This window comes from Podarcis tiliguerta, assembly GCF_965153285.1.
Source record: "Podarcis tiliguerta genome assembly, chromosome: 5".
Classification (NCBI taxonomy): Eukaryota; Metazoa; Chordata; class Lepidosauria; order Squamata; family Lacertidae; genus Podarcis; species Podarcis tiliguerta.
In genome coordinates, this window is record NC_139538.1 from 65090611 (window position 1) to 65117587 (window position 26977).

A 26977-nucleotide genomic window follows, 5' to 3' on the forward strand; every position below is an offset into this window, starting at 1 on the left:
AGGTGTCAACAACCAATGTTTTCATTTGATAAAAAACATTGGCTTTGTTTGCATGCACAAGCCTTGCCCCACTAGCAATATCTCATTCCTCCTCGTGCAGCAGAATTGTAGACTACTTGGTTAACTAAGCATAGTTTTCTGTTACTATATAACCAGAATACTATGTTTACAAGGTACTGTAGCTTGTATTCCTGGTTTGCCCCGGACCTGATATCTATAGTTTCTTTGTTCAGATATTACAAGAAACCATGGTTATTTAACCCAGGAAGTTTTCAATCATGGCACGCCAAGAAGGGGTGGCATGAAGGCAGAACTTGCTTGCACAAAGCAAGGGCATGTCTTGGCTTAATAAGTTGAGATATGTATGTCCAAACTGGGTGAATTGTTAAGGACTTGTTTTAAGACAATTCATTCACTTGCTGGTCCTGAGAGACAGGTCTTTGCACACACCAATATGTACATTAATAGAGATCGCATGAAAATATGTGAGAGCAATAGTATGCATTCAAATGATGCTCAAAATCATTTTTTTAAAAAAGAGAGAGAATTAAAAAACCCACAAATGAAAATACAAACTGTCTCAGCTCAGATACTAGAGAGGCTGTGGTTTTTTTGCACTGTATATAACTATGTCAGGGTATAACCAGAGAAATAAATAGGCATGCCACGTTGATTTCAACGAGTCTGCTCTGAGTTGGATACCTAATAGGATATAATTCATTAATAGCAACATAACCCCAACCAACAGCAACAGTGTCTCATGTACAACAGAAGATATAGGGGGGAAAGCTCACTGCACAGAATACCATTAATTGGCCCAAAATGAAGATGGGAAAGGAGGTAAAGTATGATCAGTGAACAGAACATACGGGAAAGGAAGAGTAATCTGTGCTAAATGATGCACATGATAAACTGTGCTAAATGATGAAAAATAAGAAGCATAAAAATAAGGTGTGTTGTCGTGTTCAAACAAGCCCTGCCTCTAATACCCTGGCTCTACTTCAGATCTGTATGTTCACCACCAAGGCCCATTGAATGTGGTCAGAATCTTCCCTGAATTCAGGAATCCTATACAATCAGCGTTCCCAACTCAAGGGGCAATTCTAACTGTGTTCAGCTGATAGCAGTTAGATTCTTGCCACAGAGGTTTCTGCTCACTGTACAACAAACAACAGAGGGCTGGTGTGTGCTCCTGAAACACAGTTTGAGCCCTTACACTTTCTTTTGAATGTCTGAAAACGGTGGGGGGGGGGAGAGAGAGAGGTATGTCTGGTACTATTCACATGTGGAACAGTTTAATGTTCCCATTGTACAAAGTATGTAAAATACTCTGGCATCGGACTAGGTTGATATTCTGGCTGAGATAATATTCACTCTTCTGTGGTTACTTCAGGCGTTTACCACCATTTAGTTGAAACATTCCATAGCAAGAAGATTGACAAACTGAACCCAGCTACCAATAGTTTAAATTAAAACCACTGAACAAATGAAAAAGAAATAAGTCAAGCTTGTACAGTGGTACCTCGGGTTACAGACGCTTCAGGTTACAGACTCCGCTAACCCAGAAATAGTACCTCGGGTTAAGAACTTTGCTTCAGGATAAGAACAGAAATTGTGCTCTGGTGGCGCGGCAGCAGCGGGAGGCCCCATCAGCTAAAGTGGTGCTTCAGGTTAAGAACAGTTTCAGGTTAAGAACGGACCTCCAGAACGAATTAAGTTCTTAACCTGAGGTACGGTACCACTGTATCTTCTGCAGAGATGAAAGATGCTAAAACACTGTCCCTTTCAGATAAACACATCTTCACTGCCCTGCTGCAGGCCATCCAGTAAGCACCTCTGCAGTTGCCCCATGTGTGCCACTACTGGGTCATTCCCCATTCCAAGAAAACGTGGAATGGGCCACCAATGTGCATTTAGCAACGAACAGCAGCCAATCACAATCCCTTGAAGAGCATACATTTCAAGCATGTGTTTGGGTCATGTTCACAATATACATTGCTACCATTACACTTAAAATGTATTGATTGTACACTTAATAATTTAATGTCTTTAAAAAGCAGGAAGAATAAAGTAACAAGATACCACACTAAATTATGAACAAAGAAATATTTATAATGAAAAAGCAGCTTTCACACGGCCATTTCTTTTGGAAAGCTGGAGCTTGTGACAGCAGAAATTGAAATTCTAATGCAGCATGTACAAGCAGTTGATCCATAAGCGAGGCTCATAAAACTATGGGTTTATGCGAACTTAAACTGAAATATAGATGTTGCTACTTTGGCAAACAATTCTGTTGAGTGTTTATTTCAATCTTTGGGGGAATTTAAAGGATTCACCAATCTAATTTTGTAACTCACAAATCTAGGAGCCAAGGCATAGCTCTGTAATTATGTACATTTGCAAAGCAATTATATTTGTTAGTACTGTACATTTTAAATGTGAACAAGTTCCTGCTATAACGTCTGCAGATATATGCAAATGAAAGAGAATGAACATTATAAAACTGTAGGGAAAAGAAGAGGTTTTCTCTTGGGTGCCTCTGCTTCTGCAAAAATACATTTGGGTCTCTGTTTAATGGTACCATACAGCCAATTAAGTTAGAAGATAGGAATTTTTTAACTCTTACCCTTATTCTCACAGTGACAGTAGCAAGGCCTGGAGGCATTGTTCCCCCAATATCGAAGGCTTCCACTAAAAAAGTGAATGCTGCATCTGGGTCAGGAAATGACTCAAAATCCAAGGATTTTATAAGTGACAGGTCCCCGTTAAATCTGTTCAATGAGAAATACTGCAACGCTTCCCGGGTTCGTATTCCATAGGTAATATTGGCTCCAAGGTCAATATCCTTAGCCTAGAAGACATAAAGAACATTATTTTGGCTTCCAGCAAAAGCAGTATACACAGATGTCATTTAAAAACAACACCACCACCACTTTGGAGGCCAAAAATTATTATTGCTTAATTTAATCTGAGTAATTACGTTTCCCCAAATTGTTTTTTCCTAAAAAATATATTAAAAAATCCGTTAACACAATATATTGGATCCAATAAATCCTAACACGGGCACTTCTGTCCTTCTGAACTCCAGACTGTAGGCACAATACCTCCATGAAAACACAGCCCAACAGAGACAGACATAGAGACAGAAGGAGCTCTTTTCTTTACCCCACACACCTTGATGTGCATTGTCCTTTACCTGGAATAGGAGGCTGATATGCCTACATATATAGTGCTTTCTTCCCTCCCCAAGATCCTGAGAATTAAATTACTCCTATGCCACTGAACCATATTGCAATTGTTCACTGTGCAGCTTTATAGGAGGAGGTCAGCTATTTTGCCCTGTGTTTATAAGGCCACTGTGTTGCCCCCCCCCCTTTCAGTTTTGTGACGGCATGAAAAATGGGGTAGGAGGTAGGAGGAAGCATCTTGCACTGGATTACAGGCAACCTGTTTGTACTGCAAGAGTCTGAAGATACATATAGATCTCTACTGGCTGCAATAGCTTCCTCTTCCATTTCATGACCACATGTGAATTTCTTTGCACACCAAGATCTTCTTTCTCCTTTGGACAAATGGGTTTGTGCACATCTTGAACAAATCCAAGAGTACCTTCAGACCCCCCAATTATAATGCATATGCTTTCTCTTGCTGGTATAAAAGTTTTGCTTTACAATCATGAAAATAGTAAGGAAGCTAAAACAAGTTGCAGAATTTCAAGAAGTCTTCAAGGTGCAATCAGGGGTAGGGAACCTCCAGCTGTTTCTGGATTGTGTCATTCTAACAATTAGACACGTTGTTGGGGGCTGTGGGTATGTTGAAATTCAACAGCGTTTGGAGGGCCACAGGTTCCCTTTTCCTGTAATACAGTAATAGTTTACTGTATCTGTACCATAAGAAAGGAGTTAGATTTTATTAAGAAGACTTTATTAAATTCAAAGAGATGCTGAGATTAATAAGGAGTCATAATTCAGGAATTCAATTTTTTAAAGTACCATTTTGGGGTGGGGAAGAAGATCTAATGGTGCCTCAAGATATTTTAGTATTAATCTAATTTCAAATATTGATGATCTTTCTTTTAATTAATTTATTATGAAGACTGCCAGTGTTATAGACTGCCTTTTGTAGGTTAAAAACTTAATATAAATCCCAGAAATAAATGATTAGAAGTTTTATTTTTTGTTCCCTACTCTCTCAACTAATTTTAATTTTTTTCTTTTAAGAGATAGCCAACTAGGTGGACTGGTTTTGATGCAATACGATTAAGATATATTCTTCTTCACAGAGAATATTCAGGGAACTCATGGCTCTCTTACCTCTAAACGTAGAAAGACGGAGCCCGGGGGCAGGTTTTCAGGAATAGTCACTGTATAGGAGGCATTCGTGAATACAGGGCTGTTGTCATCAATATCCAGAACTTTGATTCCCAGAGTTAACGTTGTACGGCGGGCATCCACAGCTCCATCTGTTGCTTCAACAATGAGTTCATAATAGTCCCTGTTTTCTCTATTTAGCTTCACTGAAGTGTAAATGCTGCCATTGGATGTTATGCGGAAAAGATTGTTGAAGTTTGCCAAACTGTAACGGACTTGGCCATTTACTCCAGCATCTGGGTCAGTAGCCTAAAAGATAAGGGAGGGGAAGAAACATGAAATCAGGAGTTTGTAGCACAAATAGACCCTTTTCAGGTTAATGGAAGGAATTCAGATTCTTTGATATCAGATTCAAAGCCCCACAACCCTAAGAAAGTATGGGCATCCAGGGCCACTAATCCAAACCTCCTTGACATAAATCCAGCTTCCAAAAAGCAAGGTCCCTGAAGGTCATAGGAAGGTGTGAAAATAAGCCTACATAGCTGCCTGGGGTTGCTCTAAAACTGGATGCAGGAATGCTAAATTCAAGTAGGGACCAGGAATTAAGAAGAAGGTTAGGAAGTCCACACCTGCAACAAATAGTTAAGCAGTAAGGATAAATAAATAGTAGACGGTACAATACTCCATACAGATCCATTTCCCAAAGTCTATACTTTATCCTGAATCTCTTGAATTCAGGGTGTTACCAGGGTGAATGAAATCCTTGACTGTTCCTTCGGTCACTTGCTGCCAGTCCCACTTGGACCCACAGCCCTGTTCCATTACTCCATTAGAACCATAGAAGAGGAACAGAACTCAGAATATCAGCAGATGTGACACCATACCTCCTCTTCTCCTTACCTTAAATAAATCAGGGCATAAGTAACTTGGCTGCATAAGAGAAGGGAATGCCTGCTTGAGTAAGGCATTTTCATTTGTGCACATTTCTAAGAGCCTGCAGATAACACCCCACAAGTTGTTACATAACATAAAAGTCCCTGGTTATCAGCACTACTGTCAGGAAGTTTCCAAAGACATTTAATATCCTGCCATGGTGCTCAGTGGGAGGCATAATAATGAAACCATTTATCTTCATGGAAATCAATTAAAAGTTAATTAAAATGGTTAATAAAAATCACACACTTGTGTCTCTTTTGTACTACATCAACACAATAAACATTGGTGGTTTCAGCTTTATTTGTGTCTCAGGTTAACACATCCTTGCAAACAACACCTTATCAGCATCTATGTGGTGCCTACTGTGGCTTCTGCAATATAAGTGTTAATGTTTAGAGAGCTGAAAGAAGCTGCTTTCACTGGGATGGGGGGCTCAGGTACAATAGTAGCATATGCTGCACAGGTTACATTTCTGCCTGATAGGCTGCTGCTAGAGGAATAGGATCTGTGCCCCATTTTAGACACACATTCAGCAGGTGCAACATTTACTACTAGACTACCTGCTTCTCCATCCAACATCTATTAAATTTCTGCCCGCCTTAAGAGTAACCTGTCATCAGGGGCAAAAAATAGCAATCCTAGAATTGATGCTTTTGAATTATGGTGCTGGAGGAGACTCTTGAGAGTCCCATGGACTGCAAGAAGATCAAACACATCCATTCTTAAGGAAATCAGCCCAGATTGCTCACTGGAAGGACAGATCCTGAAGCTGAGACTCCAATACTTTGGCCACCTCATGAGAAGAGAAGACTCCCTGGAAAAGACCCTGATGTTGGGAAAGATGGAGGGCACAAGGAGAAGGACGAGATGGTTGGACAGTGTTCTCAAAGCTACCAGCATGAGTTTGACCAGACTGCGGGAGGCAGTGGAAGACAGGGGTGCCTGGCGTGCTCTGGTCCATGGGGTCACGAAGAGTCGGACACGACTAAACAACTAAACAACAACAACAAAAAGTAGGTATTTGGATATGGTAGTGACACATAGAAGCAGGGTCTTGTCATAAAAGTGTATATAATATGGTGGATCTCTGTTATTCTCATTTCACAGATGGGGAAATGTGTTCTCTTGGCTTCAAAACACCACTTGCTGTTGCCATTTCTGAAGGGAGAGACAGGGAAGGAGGGGGGAAGGCCATTTGGCTCAGTGCAGTCACAGGGCCAGAGAGAATTTCATGATCGCAGCACTGTGGCTGCCCATGTCAAGCTCCCTTCCTTGCACCTCTCCCTCTTGATAACCAGCAGCAAGGTGTGGTGTTGGGATGCTGGGAGAGCAACACAGTTCCAACCACGCAGCCCTGCCAGCTGCTACTGGGTAAATATGTTTGTGATACACAGTTCGATTGGAAATCTAGGCCAGGCCTCCCAAGACTGGCTGCACTGGAGTTTTGCAATAAAAGTTGCTAACGGTAGCTAGTCATAGAGAGTACAAATTAAAAACATTTTTTAAAAATCTTGTTGCAAAAGATTTTCTTTTTCTTTTTTAAAGACAGAATGCATTGTGGGGATTTTAGCTGAGGGAGTAGTGACAGAACACTATATCTTCAAAGCCTTAATCCAAGGAGCCAATGTGTGCGCTCAGATAGTTTTGCTTTAAACAAGGGCCACATGAAAGCAATTAAACAGCTGCTAACTGGATTACAACCAACACCCATTAAGACAATAGTAAATTAAAAAAGATTTATCGCTGTCTGGAATTCAACAGCCAAGTTAAGTTGTATAAACATGTAGCTCTTAATTTATCAGGGGAGCAGAAAGCGGAAATGCCCCCAAGTAACAAGAGAATTTTTATTTGTTAAAAGAACACCACCACACACGAAAAGTATTATTGTTATTGCCATTTTCTTCATTTGAAAAGTTCAGAGCAATTTTTGCTCCAATAAGCCTTCGTGAAAAGCCTATAAAAGTAAATGAAGGTTTTGAAAAAGTATATGACCCTATTACTACACTACATATACCGAATTATCTGAAAGAAAGAAAATCAAGACTCATGTTCACGGGACGAGATAACAATTTGGGAACATAAGAGTTGGGAAATGCCATAGTGGTAGAGCATCTGTTTTACCTGCTCCCAGGTGCAATCCTTGGCATCTCTAGGTAGGACTGGGAGAGACCCGTCTGAAACCGTGGAGTGCCGCCATCAGTCAGTATAGACAATACTGAACTAAATGGACCAATTGACTGACTTCAGATAAGTCTGTTTCCTATATTCCCAATTGCCTTGCTGGACCCATCAAGTCTAGCTCACTGTTTGCCTTGCTGGAAGGGAAGAGAAGAGAAGGTACAGCAACTTGAGGCCCACCTATCCACATTTGGCGCTATTGGGCAAGATGAGGAAATTCTTGTAGACCAGAGTGGGCTGTCCTGGAACAGAACACAGGTGGGGTGCCCTTAGGGGGAAGGGAGATTGCCAGTGCAGGAGATGACTTCCCGAAAGAACGTGACATTAAAAAGCATGCCGCTGTAAAATCGATTCCATGCCATTACCTTGGACACTGATTCTCGGCCAGAGAAGAAACAGTTGTTTCAGGCCTCAGAACACACTGGGGTGGCAATAGAAGGAAGATACCGTGCACAGAACAATTCCTGCCACTACCAAGAAAAGGAAGAGACATCTAATAGTGGAATGTGACTCCCTTTGGAGAGGGATGGAGGCAGCTGTGTGTGGAAGGATAACTTAGGGTTTAAGTTGTCTCTATATTAATGCGCAGTGTATGTGCATTAAGCAAGAAGAATTTGAGTTCTTAATACAGGAAGACAAATATGACCTAACAGACATTACTGAAACCTGGTGGAATGAGACTCATGAATGGAATGTAGAAATTGAAGGGTATAAACTATTCAAAAGGAGTAGATTAAACAAGAAGGGAGGAGTTGCAGCATTATATGTAGAAGATGAGAAGAGATCCATGACATTGAGCATGAAAGACAGATTGAGATCATACACCATCAATGCAGCCAGATTTCGCAGGCCACTGTCCATAATGGCTACAGATCAGTATCATTAAATTAATATCTATTCACAGAATTCTCACATAAGAGAACAGATAAATGCTACTAATATTTTTCTACACCTATCTGGAGGCGGGCTTGTTTATATTCAATGCTGAATCAATACATTGTCTGTTTAGAATGAAACTCTGCATAAATATGAATTAGGGTTCTTCCCCCCTTTTTTCTAGAAGCAAAAACTTAAATTTATTCTCTGCCAACAGCTGCATCTTGTCAATGACTGTAACAAAGGAAGAGGGTGATGATATGTGCTGTTGGGGCTGTACTTTCATTATACACAATCAGAATTGTAACAAGCCAGTTCTTTTGAAGTTTCTACAGTATTTGCTACTGCCTGATCTATTTGACTACCATTCTTTGTAATGTACATAATGTATTACCTTGGATTCAGAGGCAAGGCATGTGGAATTTTCACAGCATGAAAAACAAACTGCAGCAAAGCACAAAAATTTAAAATAAAATGACCTTACACTAAGCAGATACTAAGCAAACAGAGATACCTAGAGAGATGCAGCAGTATGATTCTGAAAATTTACTGAAGTTCTCCTTTCTTAAAGCTCTGGAATTTAACATTTGGAGCAAAAATGTGCCAGGAAGTTTGAATGCAGAATTTTTTTCCAGGTTTATTAGTTTAAAGCATTTGTGGAATGCTCTCCTTGGTGAGGCTCGCCTGGCTCCTTTATTACAGATCTTTAGATGCCAGGCAAAAAATCCCCTTTCTCCCACACCTTTGACTAATTTAACGATCTATGGACTTTTAAACTGTGGGTGGGTGCATGGGGTATATAGTTTTATTTTTTGTTATGGTATATTTTTGTGTTTTTATCTTGTAATCCTTGGATGAAGGGCGGGATAGAAATTTAATAAATAGCAATAATATATAATTAGAATTATAGATTGCAGTCTGCTATCTCTATACAGTCGTACCTTGGATCCTGAACACCTTGGTACTCAGCCGTTTTGGCTCCCAAACACCGCAAACCCGGAAGTGAGTGCTCCGGTTTGTGAACGTTCTTCTGAACCCAAACGTCTGACGGGGCTTCTGTGGCTTCCGATTGGCTGCAGGAGCTTCCTACAGCCAATCAGAAGCTGCATTTTGGTTTCTAAATGTTTTCTAAATGTTTTGAACAGACTTCTAGAATGGATTCAGTTTGACTAAGGTACAACTGTATACTTGTAAACCAGACATGTGTGTGACCACATATTTTAACAGGAACCTGAATGTGTGCCAACTAGTCATTTCCATGATGCTGATAACCAAATACTAATATTAAATTGCCACTGTCCTACAGTCTGCACCTTCTCCATTATCCTAATTGGAATAACTGATTCCATTCTAAACATATCTGTTTTGCCCTAAAGGCTAATGGAATGACATTTAGTTCTTCCACAAAGTTTAACATATAGAACTGAAACCTATTCACAGGAATTACAAGAATAACACTTGCATTCCTTTACAGGGGAATTATATGCAGGCCTCAATTAAACCGAGAAGCCCAGTCCAGAAAACTGCAGTTGCAGAAAGCTACACATCCACTGCTGCACTTATCTTTTTGAAATGTCGCTCATGTAGCAAGGACCAGGCAATTTTCATCATGCTAACATAAATCACCCACAAAATTCTGATGAGGCATGGTGCTGTAAAAATTACTGGATCCAGAGTAACGGCCAACTGCAAACTAGTGCGTTGTACAGAAATCATGTTCTCTAACGTGCCGGTGATGTTTTCTTAAACTGGACTTTCCTTGAAGAAATCCCTGTGTCAACAGGAGAACTCAATGAATCCGGCACTTATCCAGTTTTCTGTTTAATTAGCTTTTCTTTTAAAGCCATTTGATCAAAGCTGCAGATTTTAAAATAGTGATGTGGAATTAAATATTCAATGAAACCTTTCAACTAGTGGAAAAAACACACATCTGAATGGGAAGATCATAATTTAATTATTATTTATTAGATTTATATCCCACCATTCCTCTACGGCGTACATGGTTCTCCTCCTCCTCATTTTATCCCTTACAACAACCCTGTGTGATAGGCTAGGCTGAGAGTGGGTGACTGGCTCAAGGTCACCCAGTGAGCTTTTTGGCCAAACGGGGATTTGAACCTTGATCTCCCAGGTCCTAGTCCAAAACTCTAACCCCTATGTCACAGAAGGCAGCATAACTAAGCTCAGCAAAGTGAGAAGTATCTTAGAAATATGGGGTTTTTTAGGGGGTGGAGGGAAACTTAGATCTTCCACTACAGAAACATTTTTTCCTCCATCACCCAAGGGAAATTGGCACTCAGAAAAATATGCAGTTCCCAGCAAAGCACTCACATAAATTAGTTTTGAAAATATATCACAGGTGGTTATTTTAAGGTGTAGCTTGATAAACTAAACCACCTAAAATAACATAAGAACCCTCCAAAATCCATGTAAAGGTGTATATTCCAATTCTTAGAACCTTCACATTAACGTACCTAAGCATAACAGTATAAGAACTTTATTGTGCTTTTAAGTCGCAATAGTTTCACTGGGATTTAAATGCATTTTAACTTGGTATTGCGTCCTTTGTCTACATGACACCTACAGTACCTCTTTCTGGAGTGCCTTTCTGAAAACCCCCTGCTAGGGAAGGATTAGGAATGTTACACACATACCAAAAGGGAGCACTTAGCTCTTAGCCATTTCTATTTATTTCCCAAAGATTAAACTTGCCAATGGATTCTTAATTGAGAAAGAGATTCAGTGCAAAGGGATGTAGGCATTTTTACATTTCACATGTCAGAGCAGAATATGTAACATGCCGTGCCACATTGTGTGAAGTAGCTTCTTAAAAATGGAAAATATTTCAAACTTTGTAATTATGAATAATTCAGGAAGTTAATTCCGACATAATCTATTCTCCTCTCTTCCCCCTTCAAGGACTCCCACTGTGACATTAAGAAAAATAACCAAGGAACGGGATGATCCCTGCCTAGGAAGTAATAGTTCAATTTCATAGAACATTAGGGAATATGCTGTAATTTTCTTATAAATTCAGTTTATTTGGTCAACATTTCAAAGCCAGAGACTGTACTCTGTACTCTACACTGCTATTTTATTCCTCCCCCCCTTTTGCACAATATCACCCCCCCCCCACTAATCCCTCTGTGAGTTTGATGCCCAGTTCAGAAATTAATGCTTCTCTCTCCAAAGGTGGTCAAAGAGTATTATTGAATTAAGGCATAAATAGAAAGGTCACCTGCAGGTTACAATTATATATTTATTATCCAGCCCTTATGTTGTGATAAACTGTTACAGGATAATAAAAGAACCAAAGAACTTAGGAAGCGGTATGTGGAAGAAGAGTGTAAGCAGACAAGCCTGGTAGATTTCCCAAGGTTACTGTATGGAAAGTGGTTGGGAATTCTCAGCCAATGGGCTGAATGTAGGCCACAGCATCTCCCCACTTAGTCCCACCCACTCCACACAGCAAACAGGATTGATTAAAAATAAAATTGAAGCAGCTTACACTGGTGTCAGTGGAAGTTTCTAAAGCTTAATTGCCACAGTGGCTAGCCATCCACAACACACACATTCCAAATTTTCCCAGACAGCAATTAAGCTGGTGAGGGAAGCCTTCAATTGGCTGTAACTGGAAGCTCCCATTAACCATGGGGTGTCATTTTCCTGGAAGGGATCACAGCTGAAAAGAGAAGGGTTGAGTCTCCCATGCACTGCAGGTGTCACCACCAAAAATCACTCCCCATGCAGTACTTAGTCTTGGGGAAAGAAAAGCTCCTACCAGCCTTAATGGTGCACTGTTTTTAAGCCTAATTGCCACAATAGGGGGGGGGGGGGAGGATCTTTGTGGATTGCAGTTGGAAACAAAAGAGTGTCTATGAACCATGATCTCCATGAAGATCATACCCATATCTAGAAATTAGACTTGAAAACAGAGAGAGAATGTATGAAAAGGTGTGTGTATATGCATGTGTGAGAGAAGTGCACAGTCCTATCTACTTTGTGTTAGTCCCATCATTGCTGGCATGTGGTCTCCAGAAGGTGAGCCACAAGGGGATCTGGCATTTGGGCAAAGCTTCTCCCCTTCCAATACAGAATAAAGAATGGAGGAGGACTCTGGTCATTTCTCTCCCATCACAATAGGAAAGGATCGTGAACTGGAAGAAGATAGAGGAGTCTGGTCAATTTCCAATCATTCTAATTTTTAGGCATTATGAGCCACATATTTTCTTGTATTATTCTGTTGGCGACTATCTTTTCTTTCTGTTCTTGCCTATACAGTGGTACCTCGGGTTAAGTACTTAATTCGTTCTGGAGGTCCATACTTAACCTGAAACTGTTCTTAACCTGAAGCACCACTTTAGCTAATGGGGCATCCTGCTGCTGCCGTGCTGCCAGAGCACAATTTCTGTTCTCATCCTGAAGCAAAGTTCCTAACCTGAAGCACTATTTCTGGGTTAGCGGAGTCTGTAACCTGAAGCGTATGTATCCTGAAGCATATGTAACCCAAGGTACCACTGTACTGATGTAGACACAGTCACAATCAGAAACAAAAAGGAACCTGGTTTAAATATTGGAGTTCTTTGACTCAAAGGAGGATGGTGGACTAGTAGCATTAGTTTTAGATTATTTAAGCTGCAGATGAAATGCTACCCAGTGGGATATGGCCAAAGAAGACAGACAAGAGCCACACAATGTTAGCATAAAATAGATCATGCATATTCAAAGAATAAATAATAGGACCAAGAAGAAGGAGATGAAGCATCAGCCTAGACCAGCCATTGCCACATTACCTCATCTCTGTGATGATGGGAATGGTCCAGAGCTGAGATGGGAAACCACCACCGGGAAGTAAGGAAGCCCAGTATTGCAGCCCCTTCCTTTGGGCAAGGTGTTTTCAGGGGAAGCAGCTCTGGTTTTGGCACAGGGGTATCTGGTCCCACACAAATGCCCACCACAGGATCCTCCCCTCCTGTCTTCAGAGAAGGTTTCATCAAAACTGAGAGAAGAGTCTTGTGGGTCACGCCTAGTCACTGCTGTTACTGAATGGACTTAGGACAAATTGTTAACGTGATTGAGAATAAAGAACTCTGTAAACTGGAACTGGAACTGAAATAATAGTATTTCTTATTTCCAGTCCTAAGAATCTTAAATTCAGCATAGTTTTGAAATGTACTTGGCCTCTCCAGCATCACTATGTCCCCTTTCCCACCAGCAATATAAATGGTTGCTTAGAACCTAGGGAATTGTGTCATCCACACTCATGTTTCTTAAAAATGGATTAGTTGTAAATATTAAAATATGATCTCAGAAGACATCTCGGATATAATTTTTGATCAAAATATTTTAATGTCCTACAGAAGATAAGTCAATAGCTATAAGAAAAGTGGTTTGATATGGTTGAACTTCACTGTCAGTTTCATGCATTTGAACTCTCAAATGTTTCTGCTTCACAGTGGCCTTCTAAAAAGAAGAAAAGGAATTGCATTCAAAAATTGACTTTGGGGGATCCCAATGATAAAATTAAAAGAACAGTGGGGAATCTGGTACAACTCCAATTTCCACAGTCAAGTAAGTACTGTGTGGAGTTTAAAGGATATGAGATGCATCCACAACACTTTGAGACTTGTCCTTTTTAGTTTTTCTTCTTTTAATCTTCTTTGCATTCCCCCATTCCCAGCAGGGGTTTTTCCTATGCCACCACCTACAAGGATACCAGCTGTGAGCTTTTTTACTTCATAGGATATTAACACTTTCTATTGGCTCTGAATATGCAATGAGGTTTATTGATGTAGCTTGGAGTTTCCAAGGAACTATGCAGTCGGAAATTCTCTTGTTTCGGTTTCAGCAGCATGTTCAAAAGAAAAACTCAAGCAAGGATATCTACATTCAGGTGGGAAAGACCTGTTTAACACTCTGCTAACAATAGTTCCATTCCAGTTTTCTGAGTTGTCTTGTGTTTCTTCAGACTGATTTGTGGTGTGCTGTTGTTGCTGTTTTAAACTGTCAGGTGTGCACTGGCAAAGCTCTGCTGAGGCTCCTGAATAAAAGACTACTGTGCCTTTAATTAAAAGCTTCCTCCTTGCCGTTCCCTTTATTGTTTCCCGTTCAGCATGAGTAGCGGATAAATGATGTATTTCCATTTAACTGCTCAGTTCATTTGAACAATTAGTGGGGAATTAATAATTTATGCCCCCAGTCATGCTGGTTTTAATTACTGCATTCTTTTTGTTCCTTTTTCTTAATTTTCTTTAATAGAACCAGTCATTAAAGCCTTGTGCCCTACAGAGAACTGAATACTAATTAAAGGGTAATTCATCACTACTCTACCTTCAAGTGTCCTGCTTGCACAAAACCTGTGGATGTAAATACAAACATGCATAGTCTTCTGTATGGACAGATCCCTTCATGGAAGAGACACATCATGCACTGGGGAGCCTATGCATATTCAGCTGTATGCAGCAGAACATGTGGAGGTTGGGGTGGGTTGGGCCAGTGGGTGTGACCCCAATACTCAGTAAGACTATAGACTTCAGTTCCTCTTGAAAATGTTAAAGCTTTTCATGCTACATGAGTTACAAATCATGATGTCTACTCCTTGCTTGTTAGATCTACAAAGCAACTGAAGGAGTCAAACTCAAATTGCAACCAACATTTTCCAATTAAGGCAGTTTTTTATTTGCATTGTTATTTATCTTTTCTTTGTGCACAGCTAAGTGTATGGCTCAATTAAAGTGGCTGGGAAACAAACCACTCTAAAGCTTCAAGAAAGAAAGAAAGAAAGAAAGAAAGAAAGAAAGAAAGAAAGAAGAAAAGAGAGAAGAGTTAAGTTTTGCCAACACTTTTCTTGTTATTTCCATATTTACTACTAGATGACAATTCTGGCTTCAGTGAAGACAGCACTTTGCATGATTTAAAAATTACAATGACACAAAAGGTAGAGATGTGTTGGAGGACTGATATATTCTATTCTACTACCCAAGCTAAGGAATGAGTTGCATTTTGTTGTTTGAAATGATACACTGACAGCATCCTGACAGAATACAAAACAGATTGAAAAAGATGCTTATTGCTACTCTAAAATGACATGACTATATCCTATAGAATGTCAAAAAATCCACCAGCCACAATTTTATCCCAGTTTCAAACACTGTAGGCTCACTTCAAGTTTTGTTCTGGAATATTTTATGAACACTGTTTTCACATTTCTTACTTAATATTCCAAAATTGGATTTGCACATTTGTGGAAGGCATCTTTCCACAGATGAGAAACGAAGGCTCCATTTTAGATCTCATCAAACTGGTACCTGCTATTTTTCTGCAAAAAGTGAAGTGGTTCTAACATCACATGTTTACTCCAAAGGAAATCCCACTACATTGAATAGGGCTTACATTTTAGTGTTTAGGACTGCAGCCTTAATCACAACGTGGGCCAGAAAAGAATTTTAGAGGGAAGTTTGTAAATATGGGTAACATATTTCATTTCCACCCAAGTACTATGAGAGCAATACAGGAGAGGTATGAAGTTGGTTTCATGGGGAACAGTTGCCAGATACCAAGGAAAGCTGTGAACAGGAAGGGTTTAGTATCCATGTGTCCCTTTTGCAACACTCCATTTCACATTCCCAACAGTTCATGCATGGATTTTGCCTCATGGTGGGTTGGGAGGCAGGGAGGGGTCATTTGCAAATTATATCTACCGAGATATGTTTAAGTTCATTTTTTAATAAAAAACGTAGTTAAAACCAACTTCATAAATTGGCGTCATCCACTGGACAACCTGGCAGCTTTAATTCATTTAGAGACAATTTCAAATCAGTATGTTCACCTTTGCTAGCAACAGACTTACCCTCACTTGACCAACAAATGCATTGGCTTCCTCTTCTAGTACTGTAAGGTTCTTAGGCAGAAAAGGGTCAAAGACTGGCCCATTGTCATTTACATCTGTTACAACCACATTCACTGTAGCAGTTGATGTCTGCAAGAAAAAGGAAATAAAATTATGAAGCAGATGTTTTTACCTTACAGGAGGATACTTAGTCCTTATTATTGAAATTTGTATTCCACCATTTACCATAAGGGTAACATCCATAAGAATATAAGCAAATTAGAAACCATACAAAACACTAAACTATCTAAAATCATTATACAAATGAATGCTACAGAGTTGGATTATCACTATTACATTATACCTGGTGATACTTAGAAGGTACTGCGTTAGTAGGGTAGGAGAGCTGATACATTTACACACACACACACACACATCCAAAGTGTGCACTGTAGATTATTTTTGAAAGTATCAAAAGTAATCTGAGACCAAAGGGGTGCATTGGTTATCGGATGTGTCCCAGGCTTTTTAGACTTGTCTACCCATGTACTGGGACGTGGGTGGCGCTGTGGGTTAAAGCCTCAGTGCCTAGGGCTTGCCGATCGAAAGGTCGGCGGTTCGAATCCCCGCGGCGGGGTGCGCTCCCGCTGTTCGGTCCCAGCGCCTGCCAACCTAGCAGTTCGAAAGCACCCCCGGGTGCAAGTAGATAAATAGGGACCGCTTACTAGCGGGAAGGTAAACGGCGTTTCCGTGTGCGGCTCTGGCTTGCCAGAGCAGCGATGTCACGCTGGCCACGTGACCCGGAAGTGTCTTTGGACAGTGCTGGCCCTTGGCCTCTTGAGTGAGATGGGCGCACAACCCTAGAGTCTGTCAAGACTGGCCTGTACGGGCAGGGGTACCTTTGCCTTTACCTTTTTACCCATGTACTACCGGAAACCAAAGGGGTGTGTTGGTTGCCAGATGAGATTTTTTTTCCAGCTCTCCTACCCAACTGCAGTGGCAGAAGACAAGACTCAAAAACTGTTTTGTGGATAAAATATGTCATCATTTAAAAGTTCAACAAAGGCTGTAATTGTGCAAGTAAAATATCCCAGTAACAGAGCAACTGGATGAACATGAGCTCCCCGCCCCCAGGGGAAGAAGACAATAAACAGGATGCTTTTGCAATGTGCTACTGCTATTGAAATGTAAAATGATAGAATTATGTGCCATTCAAATGAATATTAAGCGAATGTATGGATTTAAATAGAGTCTGAGTCACAGAAAAGAAATTACCTGAAAACTAGGAGGGGAAATTTTAGGCAAAGCCTAAAATGTTCAGCTATGAGAGTATAAAAGAAGCTATGAATATATAGCACCTTTGTCTACATACACTGATAGCCTTGTATAAATGATACCCTGATCAAGCAAGGGAGATCTGCCATGCATACGGTTTCCAAACATGCACACTTGGATGGGTACCTACATCTGCACCACAGTGCTCATTTGGACCCCACTGAATGAACTGGATCATCTTTTGAAGTAAAGATGGGGATCTGCATTCCCTTTCAGAGCCATTAGCTAATTAAAAGACGCCTGCTTCTTGGGAGAAAAGCGATGACAAACCTAGACAGCATCTTAAAAATCAGAGACATCACCTTGCCGACAAAGGTTTGTATAGTTAAAGCTATGGTTTTCCCAGTAGTGATGTATGGAAGTGAGAGCTGGACCATAAAGAAGGCTGATGGCAGAAGAATTGATGCTTTTGAATTATGGTGCTGGAGGAGACTCTTGAGAGTCCCATGAAGATCAAACCGATCCATTCTGAAGGAAATCAGCCCTGAGTGCTCAATGGAAGGACAGATCCTGAAGCTGAGGCTCCAATACTTTGGCTATCTCATGAGAAGAGAAGACTTCCTGGAAAATACCCTGATGTTGGGAAAGATTGAGGGCACAAGGAGAAGGGGACGACAGAGGACAAGATGGTTGGACAATGTTCTTGAAACTACCAACATGAATTTGGTGAAACTGTGGGAGGCACAGGAGTGCCTGGAGTGCTCTGGTCCATGGGGTCACAAAGAGTCAGACATGACTAAACGACTAAACAACAACAACAGACTTTCCTACTATACCATTACCCCAATCTCCAAGCGATATGAGATTCCAGGGGGTTCAAGAAAGGGAATATCCTGAACTTGCACAGTTGGATGCTACATCCTACTGATGGAAAGCTCAATACATTCCTCTTTTACTTTATGTATTGGAGCTACGGGCTGAAAATAGAGTGCAGTAATTAGAAGCAAAGATGCAAATGTGACCTTTCCCATGAAAAGGTGTAACCACAGTGACAGTTAACTAGCCAGGATGAAGCAACTGAAGCAGGAGCTCCCATTCTGTACCTCATTACAGTCTTGCTGATGCTCCTATAAATGCAACTGCAAGTCTTAGAAATTTGCATATTTTTTTCTGCTCACCAAACATTCTGTTTAAAATGAAATAAAGGTAAAAGTACTAAAATCCAAGTGCTAATGTACGGAAGGTTGAACCTTGGACAGATTCCCCACCCCACCCCTTGAGTTATATCTTCATTAGAGAAAACTCTTTGTGCACTAAACAGAGAAGACATGCAAAGTCCTTAGATGGAAGGTGCATATATGATATGTTTATTTTTGCTTTTCTCATGTAGCATTTTCCTTTCCACAAGAATATCCACAAGAAAATAATGAAATAAAAACGTGAAATCTACATGGACTTTGCAGGAAGTTCAAAGAACAACAGGACAGAATCTAGCCTGTTGCTCATTGCTTATTTGACAAAATTCTTACTTGAGTTGTTTGGTATTCCAATCCCCACTCCCCACTTCCCAAAGATAGAGAAAAAAAAGACATCAAAATAATCTTCCTTATGGGCTTTCCACAAACAGGCACAGAACAGGGATTTGGTAGATTGGGACCCCCAGACTATATCGTAGAGCCAGTGGAGAAAAAATAACATTTCAAAGCTAAGGATGAAAGGTTTAGGTAAATGATTGTGCCATTTTTCAGCCAGGAAGCTTTGCCCAACGCTGGTTTGCCCAGGCATCCTTTACCAAGTGATGAATTCAATGTGTGATAAGACATCACAGATCTTACAGCATGGAAAGAGCTTTCACATTTTCTCACAATTGCATTCAGTAACAGGGTATAGGTAGAAGAAGTAACAGCGAATAGGTAGAACTCCATGTGGCAGCTGAAGGTCAGAAAACCATCTTGGCAGGCTGGGACAGAGGCACAGAGATTAAGTTTAGGATGCCTTGGAAAGCTAGTGCTGCACTGCTGGGGAAACAAGCCCCCTTGAATTGTGAATGCTGTAAACTCTGCATTCCCTCCCTTGAAAGCTTCCGGTGTAAATATGTGTAATATAAACCATATGTCTTAAAGGCAGTCTCTGCCACATCTTGATTCCCTGCAGAAGCATGACCCTGCGTGAATGCCTGGAACTCCCCTGGAATCTTGCTACTTCTCGGCAGAGATTGGGGGCGGCATAGAACCTTTGCAATATTACACATATGAGCCAGCCTGTAGTCTCCAAAGTGCAGAACGAAATGTTATGGCAGACACAAGCGTACTTTCAAAACAGCAGCACTGTGTGACATTATTATGCTGTAATCCTCCCTGGGTCCACTCCACTGGCTGCAGCTTTGTGAGATAGGGAAACATAATATCATGTATTGAGTATCCCTTGATTTTCAAGCGGAGAACAAGACACAACATTGCCATTTTTTTTGTGCCAGTCCTCTGTCATTCATAATATATAATTCCTCTCTAAGCTTGCCTCCTTACGGACACTTGTATCTAAACACAGCACGTGAATTTCACTGTTAAGAGAATAGTATCAGTTTACTAGCAACTCATTGCTCATAAATGCTTTCATTATTTAATTTTAGCACTATAAACACTACCAAAATCTTACATTATAAGCAACAGTTCAATTCTCCAAAATGATGCTTCATTTACAGTAGCAAGTATGAACTACTATCACATTTCAGGTGGAAGAAGTGGAACCATGATCCAAAGAAAGACTACTATCCAGGATATGTTGACAGCATTTAAGAGAAATGTAGTATTAGGCAGTAAATGGAAGATTACCTTTTAGTATTAAGAAAGATCACTTGTCACTAGCAGTCAATTACATCATCATTGATAACAAATAATGTAAGAAAGCAAAACCTCCTAGCATCTCAAGAGCTAACCTAATTTGTAAAAAAATGTTCTCTATACCATAGCTAGTGGAAGAAAACATTTGATACAGTTTTCCTTATGATTTGTCACACAACATTTTCAAAATGATTTCCCCAGTGCTAGGGGGGAAATTGAACCAACTATATCTGCCATGTGCAAAGTCTCTGTAGAGATTCTGGTAAAATGTTTTTATATGGCACAACAAGTATCTCAGGTTACGAGTGCAAAGGAAAATGTTCAAAGATGATATATGAGAGACTTGGGCAGTGTCCTGGCCCCAGGGAGCTAGAACAGCCATAAGATGTCCCCCATGGGATGTCCCTCGCAGTGTGCAGTGTCAGTACTGGCCATAAAAAAAAAAACAATGGGAGGTCAGAGGATGTGACACAAATCATTTCAGTTGCAGCTCTATTTCCAAAACAGCACATTGGAGGCATTCACACAAAACCTCCCAACATAAAGGGGAATTACTGAGGGTTATAGACAGTTTAACAAAGACTTGCCCTGTTTTGGCTGTGCTGCTCTCAGTGCCCTGTTGTTTAGGTCTCAGAAATTTGTTTTTATATTTCTACAAGAAACTTACCCCATCTGGTCGGCCATCTGAGGCTGTAACAATCAAAATGTAGCGATCGGTGCTTTCTCTGTCTAAAGGCTTTCCTAAGGCTAGAAGTCCAGACCTAGCAATAAAACAAACATGTATGTTACATCAAAATATGGCTCCTAAAAATTGACAAGCACTGTATATATTTATATGCCGCTGGGCTGGTTGCATTAGTGAATACTTCTCATTGTGATCCAAAGCAAAGCAAAAAGTGATTTTTTTTAAAAAAAAATCAAAGTTTGTAAAAACTGCAGACAAGTACTTTCTAGTTTGTTTTCACATTAAAAAATAAAACAAACCACAAACCGCTAAGTGCTAGGAATAGACCAAAACTATTCTCACGGAGGAAGTTACAAGGCAAGTATGTTTTTTTCATTAACTTCTGCTGATGCAGAAGATCAGAACTCTCAATTCAGGGACATCTTTATTATACCATTGTGAGTAAACTATATTATTTCCTTATACCTTACCTAATTTGGCAATATAAGCAGCAAAACAATTGTGGCTTTCACACACAACCATTCACAATAGAAATCTGAATTCATGACCAACTCTTCAGGCAAAAGGTTCACAGCAGACAATGGATGTGAACAATCCACTTTCTCTGTACAGCTACATACTGAGTTATTTGTATTACTGGCTAGCAGACATTTCCACATGGTGCTATACGTGGGGAAAGGGTTTCCCTATTCCCATATTTCCATTTTGCTCAATCCCTATCTGCAGAAGATATGAGGAACTGGCACAGCATGGGAAAACCGTAATTGGTATCTTAAGAGCTATCTGACACTGATGTGCCATGCCACAATGGCCTTTGGAGGTGGAGAGAATGTCCAGTTATTCCAACTTCATTTTAGCTTTTAAAGGATGCCCCTGGACATGGGATTGTATTTCAAGCCTCTCCTATCTGCTTGATCATTCGAGAAGTGATCGGTTGTGGCATCTAAATACTAGAATTAAGTATTTTGTTTTTCTCCATTCCTGTTTTGAATTCAATGGCTCCCATTATCCTAGGGTCATCTGAGTTCAATGGAAGCAGAGACAAACTGCTCTACACCAGTCAGTTCTAAGGCATGTATATGCTGCAGCACCATTTCACCACCTAAATTCTTCTAATTCTAAAAGCTTGCATACATAACATAGACCTGCTCTTCTGTCCCAGGAACATCAAAGTGCAATGGAGATGCCATGTAGGATCCTACAACATGATCTGGCTCTTCTGACATTACCACTCAACAGCTCCCGTCTCCTAAAAGGAGCACTGGCCCTAGATTACCAACAGGGCATTTTAAAACTCCTTTATTCTGAAATCAGAAGAAACCCTTGAAATGAGAAGAGCAGTGCTGTGTTTATATTTTATTTCTATTTTATTTTTTTGCTGTTCATTAGGTGCTAGTTAATTAATCAGTAATATAGTGGTACCTCAGTTTAAGGACAGTCAGGTTTATGAATGATTCGGTTTACAAACTCCGCAAAACTGGAAATAAGTGTCTTGATTTGAGAACTTTACCTCGGTCTAAGAATGGAATCTGAACGGTGGAAGGGCACTGGTGGCAGGAGGCCTCATTAGGGAAAGCGTGCCTCGGTTTAAGAATGGTTTTGGTTTAAGAACGGATTTCCGGAATGGATTAAGTTCGTAAACCGAGGTACCACTGTACCAGAGTTACACTATTAGACCTACAGGAGGACTAATCAGGGAAGGGCTGCTTGGTACTATCCTACCCCTACCTGGTCTGCTTTTCCTAGCCAATAAGAGTGGGTGGGTTTTTTTGGGGGGGGGGGTTTACTACAGCAGTTTGTTTGTCCTGTAAGATACCTGCCTGCAGGTAAGGTGCTGATTGCAGTGTGGCGTATTGTTTGATTCCTGGCTGAGTAGATAGAGCTGGGGTCTGAGTGTGCCTCCAGAGCCTGCCTCAGTATAGACTCTGCCATAGGTCACCCTTGAAATGGCCACATCAAGGGGGTCCCATATATTGACTGATGATTTCCCCTTGCCCCACCCCATAGGCCAGGTACTGTGGGTGACAGACAGGCCTGCGACCCTTATCCAAGGTGAAAGATTGTGCTCTCACAAAGTTTGGTTTGGTAGGGTTTCTCCTGAGAGAGACAGAGGGAACAGAATGCCATAGTGGTTATTACCTTCAGCCTGACAGTGCACGATGCTCCTACTACTAGGCCTTAGTATATCATCCGTGAACTTAATTTCCCAATTGCATGTAGTGATGCCATATGATGGTGCTACAATGTGCCTAGGTAGGCAAGGAAGCAGGAAGTTGTGAAGATGTGCCCCCAATATCAGCGGTAGTGGGCAGGGGAAGGTGCAGCCGGATCAGAGGGGCTGAGCATGATATCAGGGAAGACCTAGCTATTTGGCTCCTGTTCCTGATTTTAGCCCTGCCTCTTCTCTGGTAGCTTTTCAGCACCTGCTTCAAACATTTTTGTTCAGTCAAGCCCATTCATGCCTTACTGCAGACCTGATTTCTTTAAAGTTTTTAATGACTTGTTTTGATTGGCATTAAAATTATTTCATGTAAAATATAAACAAAGCACTTAGAGGTTTCATTACAATCAAGCTGTTTATAGATTTTGTTAAATAAATAAAATGGATTAAGTAGTTATGTTGGTTCAAATCAGAAATGGAGTACTTCTGTTTTCTTACAGCTCACTAGAGAGAACCTGTCATAATATTATACTGCATGTTCTGAACATGGATCCTCTGAAGAGCATCTCTGCTATACTTGCTTCTGGGGACTGCATGAATAAATACTGTATGTATTCAAATGCAAATATTGCCCATTACTTTCATTGGAATAACCTGGAAATATGAATGCCTTTTGTAACTTTTAATGAGTGCACACAGAAAAGCATATTATAAAGTAGTGCTAGCTGGAAGTTAGTTGGCCCAGACATTTTGGGGGTGGGGTGGAGGGGTGGAGAGGGGGGTGGCATTTTGGCAAATTTTCTGAAGTTGCAGAGAGAGAAATTTCTAGTGTTTTTCAGGGAAAGAGTTTCCCACGATAGATATGAGACAGAAAGCTACAGTCACTCATTTTTAAAATATCTAGTAAAAAAAATAAGCTGGCCATGGAGGCAGACATCTTTCCTTTTTTAAAGGAAGTCAAAAACAAAATACCCCTGGGTAATTCCTACTGGACTATTTTGTCAATGAGAAATGCTGTCAGGATGCTACTGCTTAGAGCAGCTCCTTTATCCCTCGAAGAAATCTTTTTTTGCCAGTTAAATGAGAGGCATTTTCAGCCCAGTCTCATACAAAAGTAGATGCTGCCCTCAACTTTTGATGGTTTATGCATTTGCAAACCTCCAGCTACCTGGTGCAACAGTTTCCACAGCCAGACCCCAATATGCATATATATTTTCCCCTACAATGGAAAGTAAATTGCATAGAAATAACAGAAAACAGGTTCAGGATAATAATCTGCAGTGGCAGAAGCATACCATCAACCTGAGGAGTGGAAAAGTTCCTAGATTATTGCAGCATCCTCTGTTTTTAGTATGTTGCTTATACACACTGGTGAACAAATGTCTTAGTACATGAGCTTTGAGAACATAAGACTCTTGCTTGCTCTTTTCCTAATTTCTGAGAGGGGGAAACCTTCCCTCAATATAACCTTCTTTCTCCATTTACTGCAATTAATATTCAAGCAAATAATAGCTTTGCAAATGACAGGATCTTAAAGGAAAGGTTTTCACTATTTCTGGTACATATGCTTTCAGTGTTCCAGGGCTTTTCTTTTCACTAATTAAGGTGGCATCCATTTAGGAAGAATGCTAAAAGCTTTCTCAGTTAGTAATGCCTGGAATGTCTGGTGCTGAATTCAGACAATGGGCCCAAAAGGTCTTCCTTTTCATTACAGTACATTTCATTTTTCCAGACAAGAAATGGTAAGTAAAAAAAAAAAAAAAAAGTCACTGTCATTAGGAGAAACCTGGCAAGTCTAAAGGCTTCTAATTAATCCCAGGTCACTCATATAATGGAAGTTTCCATCTCAGTGGGTTTTACCTAGTCAAACATTTAAAATAAATAAATGGTCTCGGGTGTACAATTTCAAAGTTCAGTACCATTCACAGAGCTCCCATTAGTGTCTGAGAGCTCAACTTCAAACAGCTGAATACCTCCGATTAGAAGCTGTGTTATTTGCACACAATCTGCATATTCATTTGGGCTGGGAAGTTGAAAATTCAGCCATAAGGGTTATTCGACTTACGTTCGAGAAAGGTTAAATACTTGCTGAGGATCTCCATTCTGTATGACGTATGTTATGGGGTCACCCTCTCGATCAGTTGCCTTCAGAAGAACAACAGAGAAAAAGTGACATGTTACAGATTGCAATGGCTTCTTTTTTTATAAGGAATTATTTTAAAACAAAAACAAAGAACAAATCCTGAGTAGTGACGGGCAACACATTTTAAATGCTAATCAACTCATTCATAACAATTAAACATTTGACAGCTTTAACTCTAGATCAACTGATTGTATGTGTTTGTCCCCCTCTAGAGAGTGTCTGCATTTTGGCTTCATGGAGAGTGTGCTCTCATAAGCATGGTAATTGCTTATTGGAATTTCAGGAAATTAGAGTATTTGCATACTTAAGCTTTAATCAACAATGACTGACAGAACGAGAGGTAATAAAGAGGTTTTCGGCGGGCAGTAAATTCCCCAGCTAATTTTCAAAATAACTCAGTAGGGATTATTTATTACTGCATTCCTTAAAACAAATATGATTGCTGCATTTAAATATTGCACCTATTTGGGCTCTTCTTAAAACATGAGGTATTAAAAATTATACTGGACAATAATCAGTTTGAAAAGAATGAAGAGATTATTAGACAATAACATTAATAAAACAGATCCAGGGGGTATTGAAGACTGATTTTCTAGATCCATTTCAAATAGGGTTTTGGCCTGTCTTTGGCACAGAAACTGCCCTGGTTGCCTTATATAATTACCTCTGCTGGGAGAGAGACGAGGCAATACATCCCTGTTAATCCTCCCTGACCTCTCAGCATCTTTCAATACCACCAACCACTATACCCTCTAGGTGATGCTATCTGAAGGGGGGGGGGGGGCAGCACTGCTTTGCAGTAGTTCCAGTCCTATCTGGATGGTCATTTTCAGCAGGTGATACTTGGGGATTGTTTTTCAGCACAACTACGCATTCACTGTGGGATTCCTCAGGGCAGAGGCAGTTGTATCTGATTTAAGAATATAATACACAATCCAGTTCTGAAGTTAAGCATGTGCTTAACTATCACCCGTTTAAATCAATGGGATAGAGCAGTGCTTAACTTTGACTGTATTTCTCAGTATAAAAAAAGAAATGTTTTGGTTCCACAGTTGTTTAAAAACAACAACAAATAAATAAGAACACAGTGGTTCTCCCCACCCCCCAAATGTCCAAACTTATTTTTTAATTTCAGGTGTCAAATCTTTGTAAAATTATAAAAGTACACCTCATACGTATTACTTTTATGGAGCAGGAAGCTTAAAAACACTGTGTAACATTATCTACTATTGCATACATATTAACATTTCACACCTTTAAACAGCTGCAAATGAAGATCCTAAACATCTGTATGACAAAAGCTGTTATGTTGAATGAATGAATTTCATTTAAGACAAATTAGAGCAACAATTTTCAGAAGTTTTGCAAGGATTCCTCAATGAAAAAATATCTATAATGATGGGCAAGCTACTCTAAATGTCCACTAGTCCATCATTGTTGTCCACTACAAAATGGAGCCAAAGGAGACTGCTGGCTCTGTTCCAGGAGGCATTTTCAAATCCATGATGGGCAACAATGAGATCCAAGAGGCCCAACCAACACTTTACGTGAAGTGAACATGCACCTCAGAAGTGTCTGAGATGTACATGCAGAGGTTTCTCAGCAGGCAAACCAATAAGGAAAGGGTTAAATGGCAGCAGAAACCCCATACTATAGAGCAGGGTCCCAAACTGGGTCTCCAGCTGTTTTTGGACTACAATTCCCATCATTCCTGACCACTAGTCCTCCTAGCTAGGAGTGATGGG

At 40.2% G+C, this 26977-nt stretch overlaps 1 protein-coding gene across 24 annotated transcripts in view; it reads right to left on the minus strand.

The window, feature by feature from the left end:
* The window catches only part of PCDH15 (protocadherin related 15), a 609044-nt gene that overhangs the window by 115009 nt on the left and 467058 nt on the right, over window positions 1-26977 (minus strand). For all 24 annotated transcript variants that reach the window (XM_083441352.1, XM_083441358.1, XM_083441371.1 and 21 more), the window contains 5 exons: window positions 25155-25234; window positions 20911-21004; window positions 16150-16278; window positions 4314-4619; window positions 2627-2851 (listed from right to left, as the gene is read on the minus strand). In XM_083441352.1, coding sequence (XP_083297478.1) covers window positions 2627-2851; window positions 4314-4619; window positions 16150-16278; window positions 20911-21004; window positions 25155-25234 — 834 coding nt within the window. The remainder of the gene's footprint in view (window positions 1-2626; window positions 2852-4313; window positions 4620-16149; window positions 16279-20910; window positions 21005-25154; window positions 25235-26977) is intronic.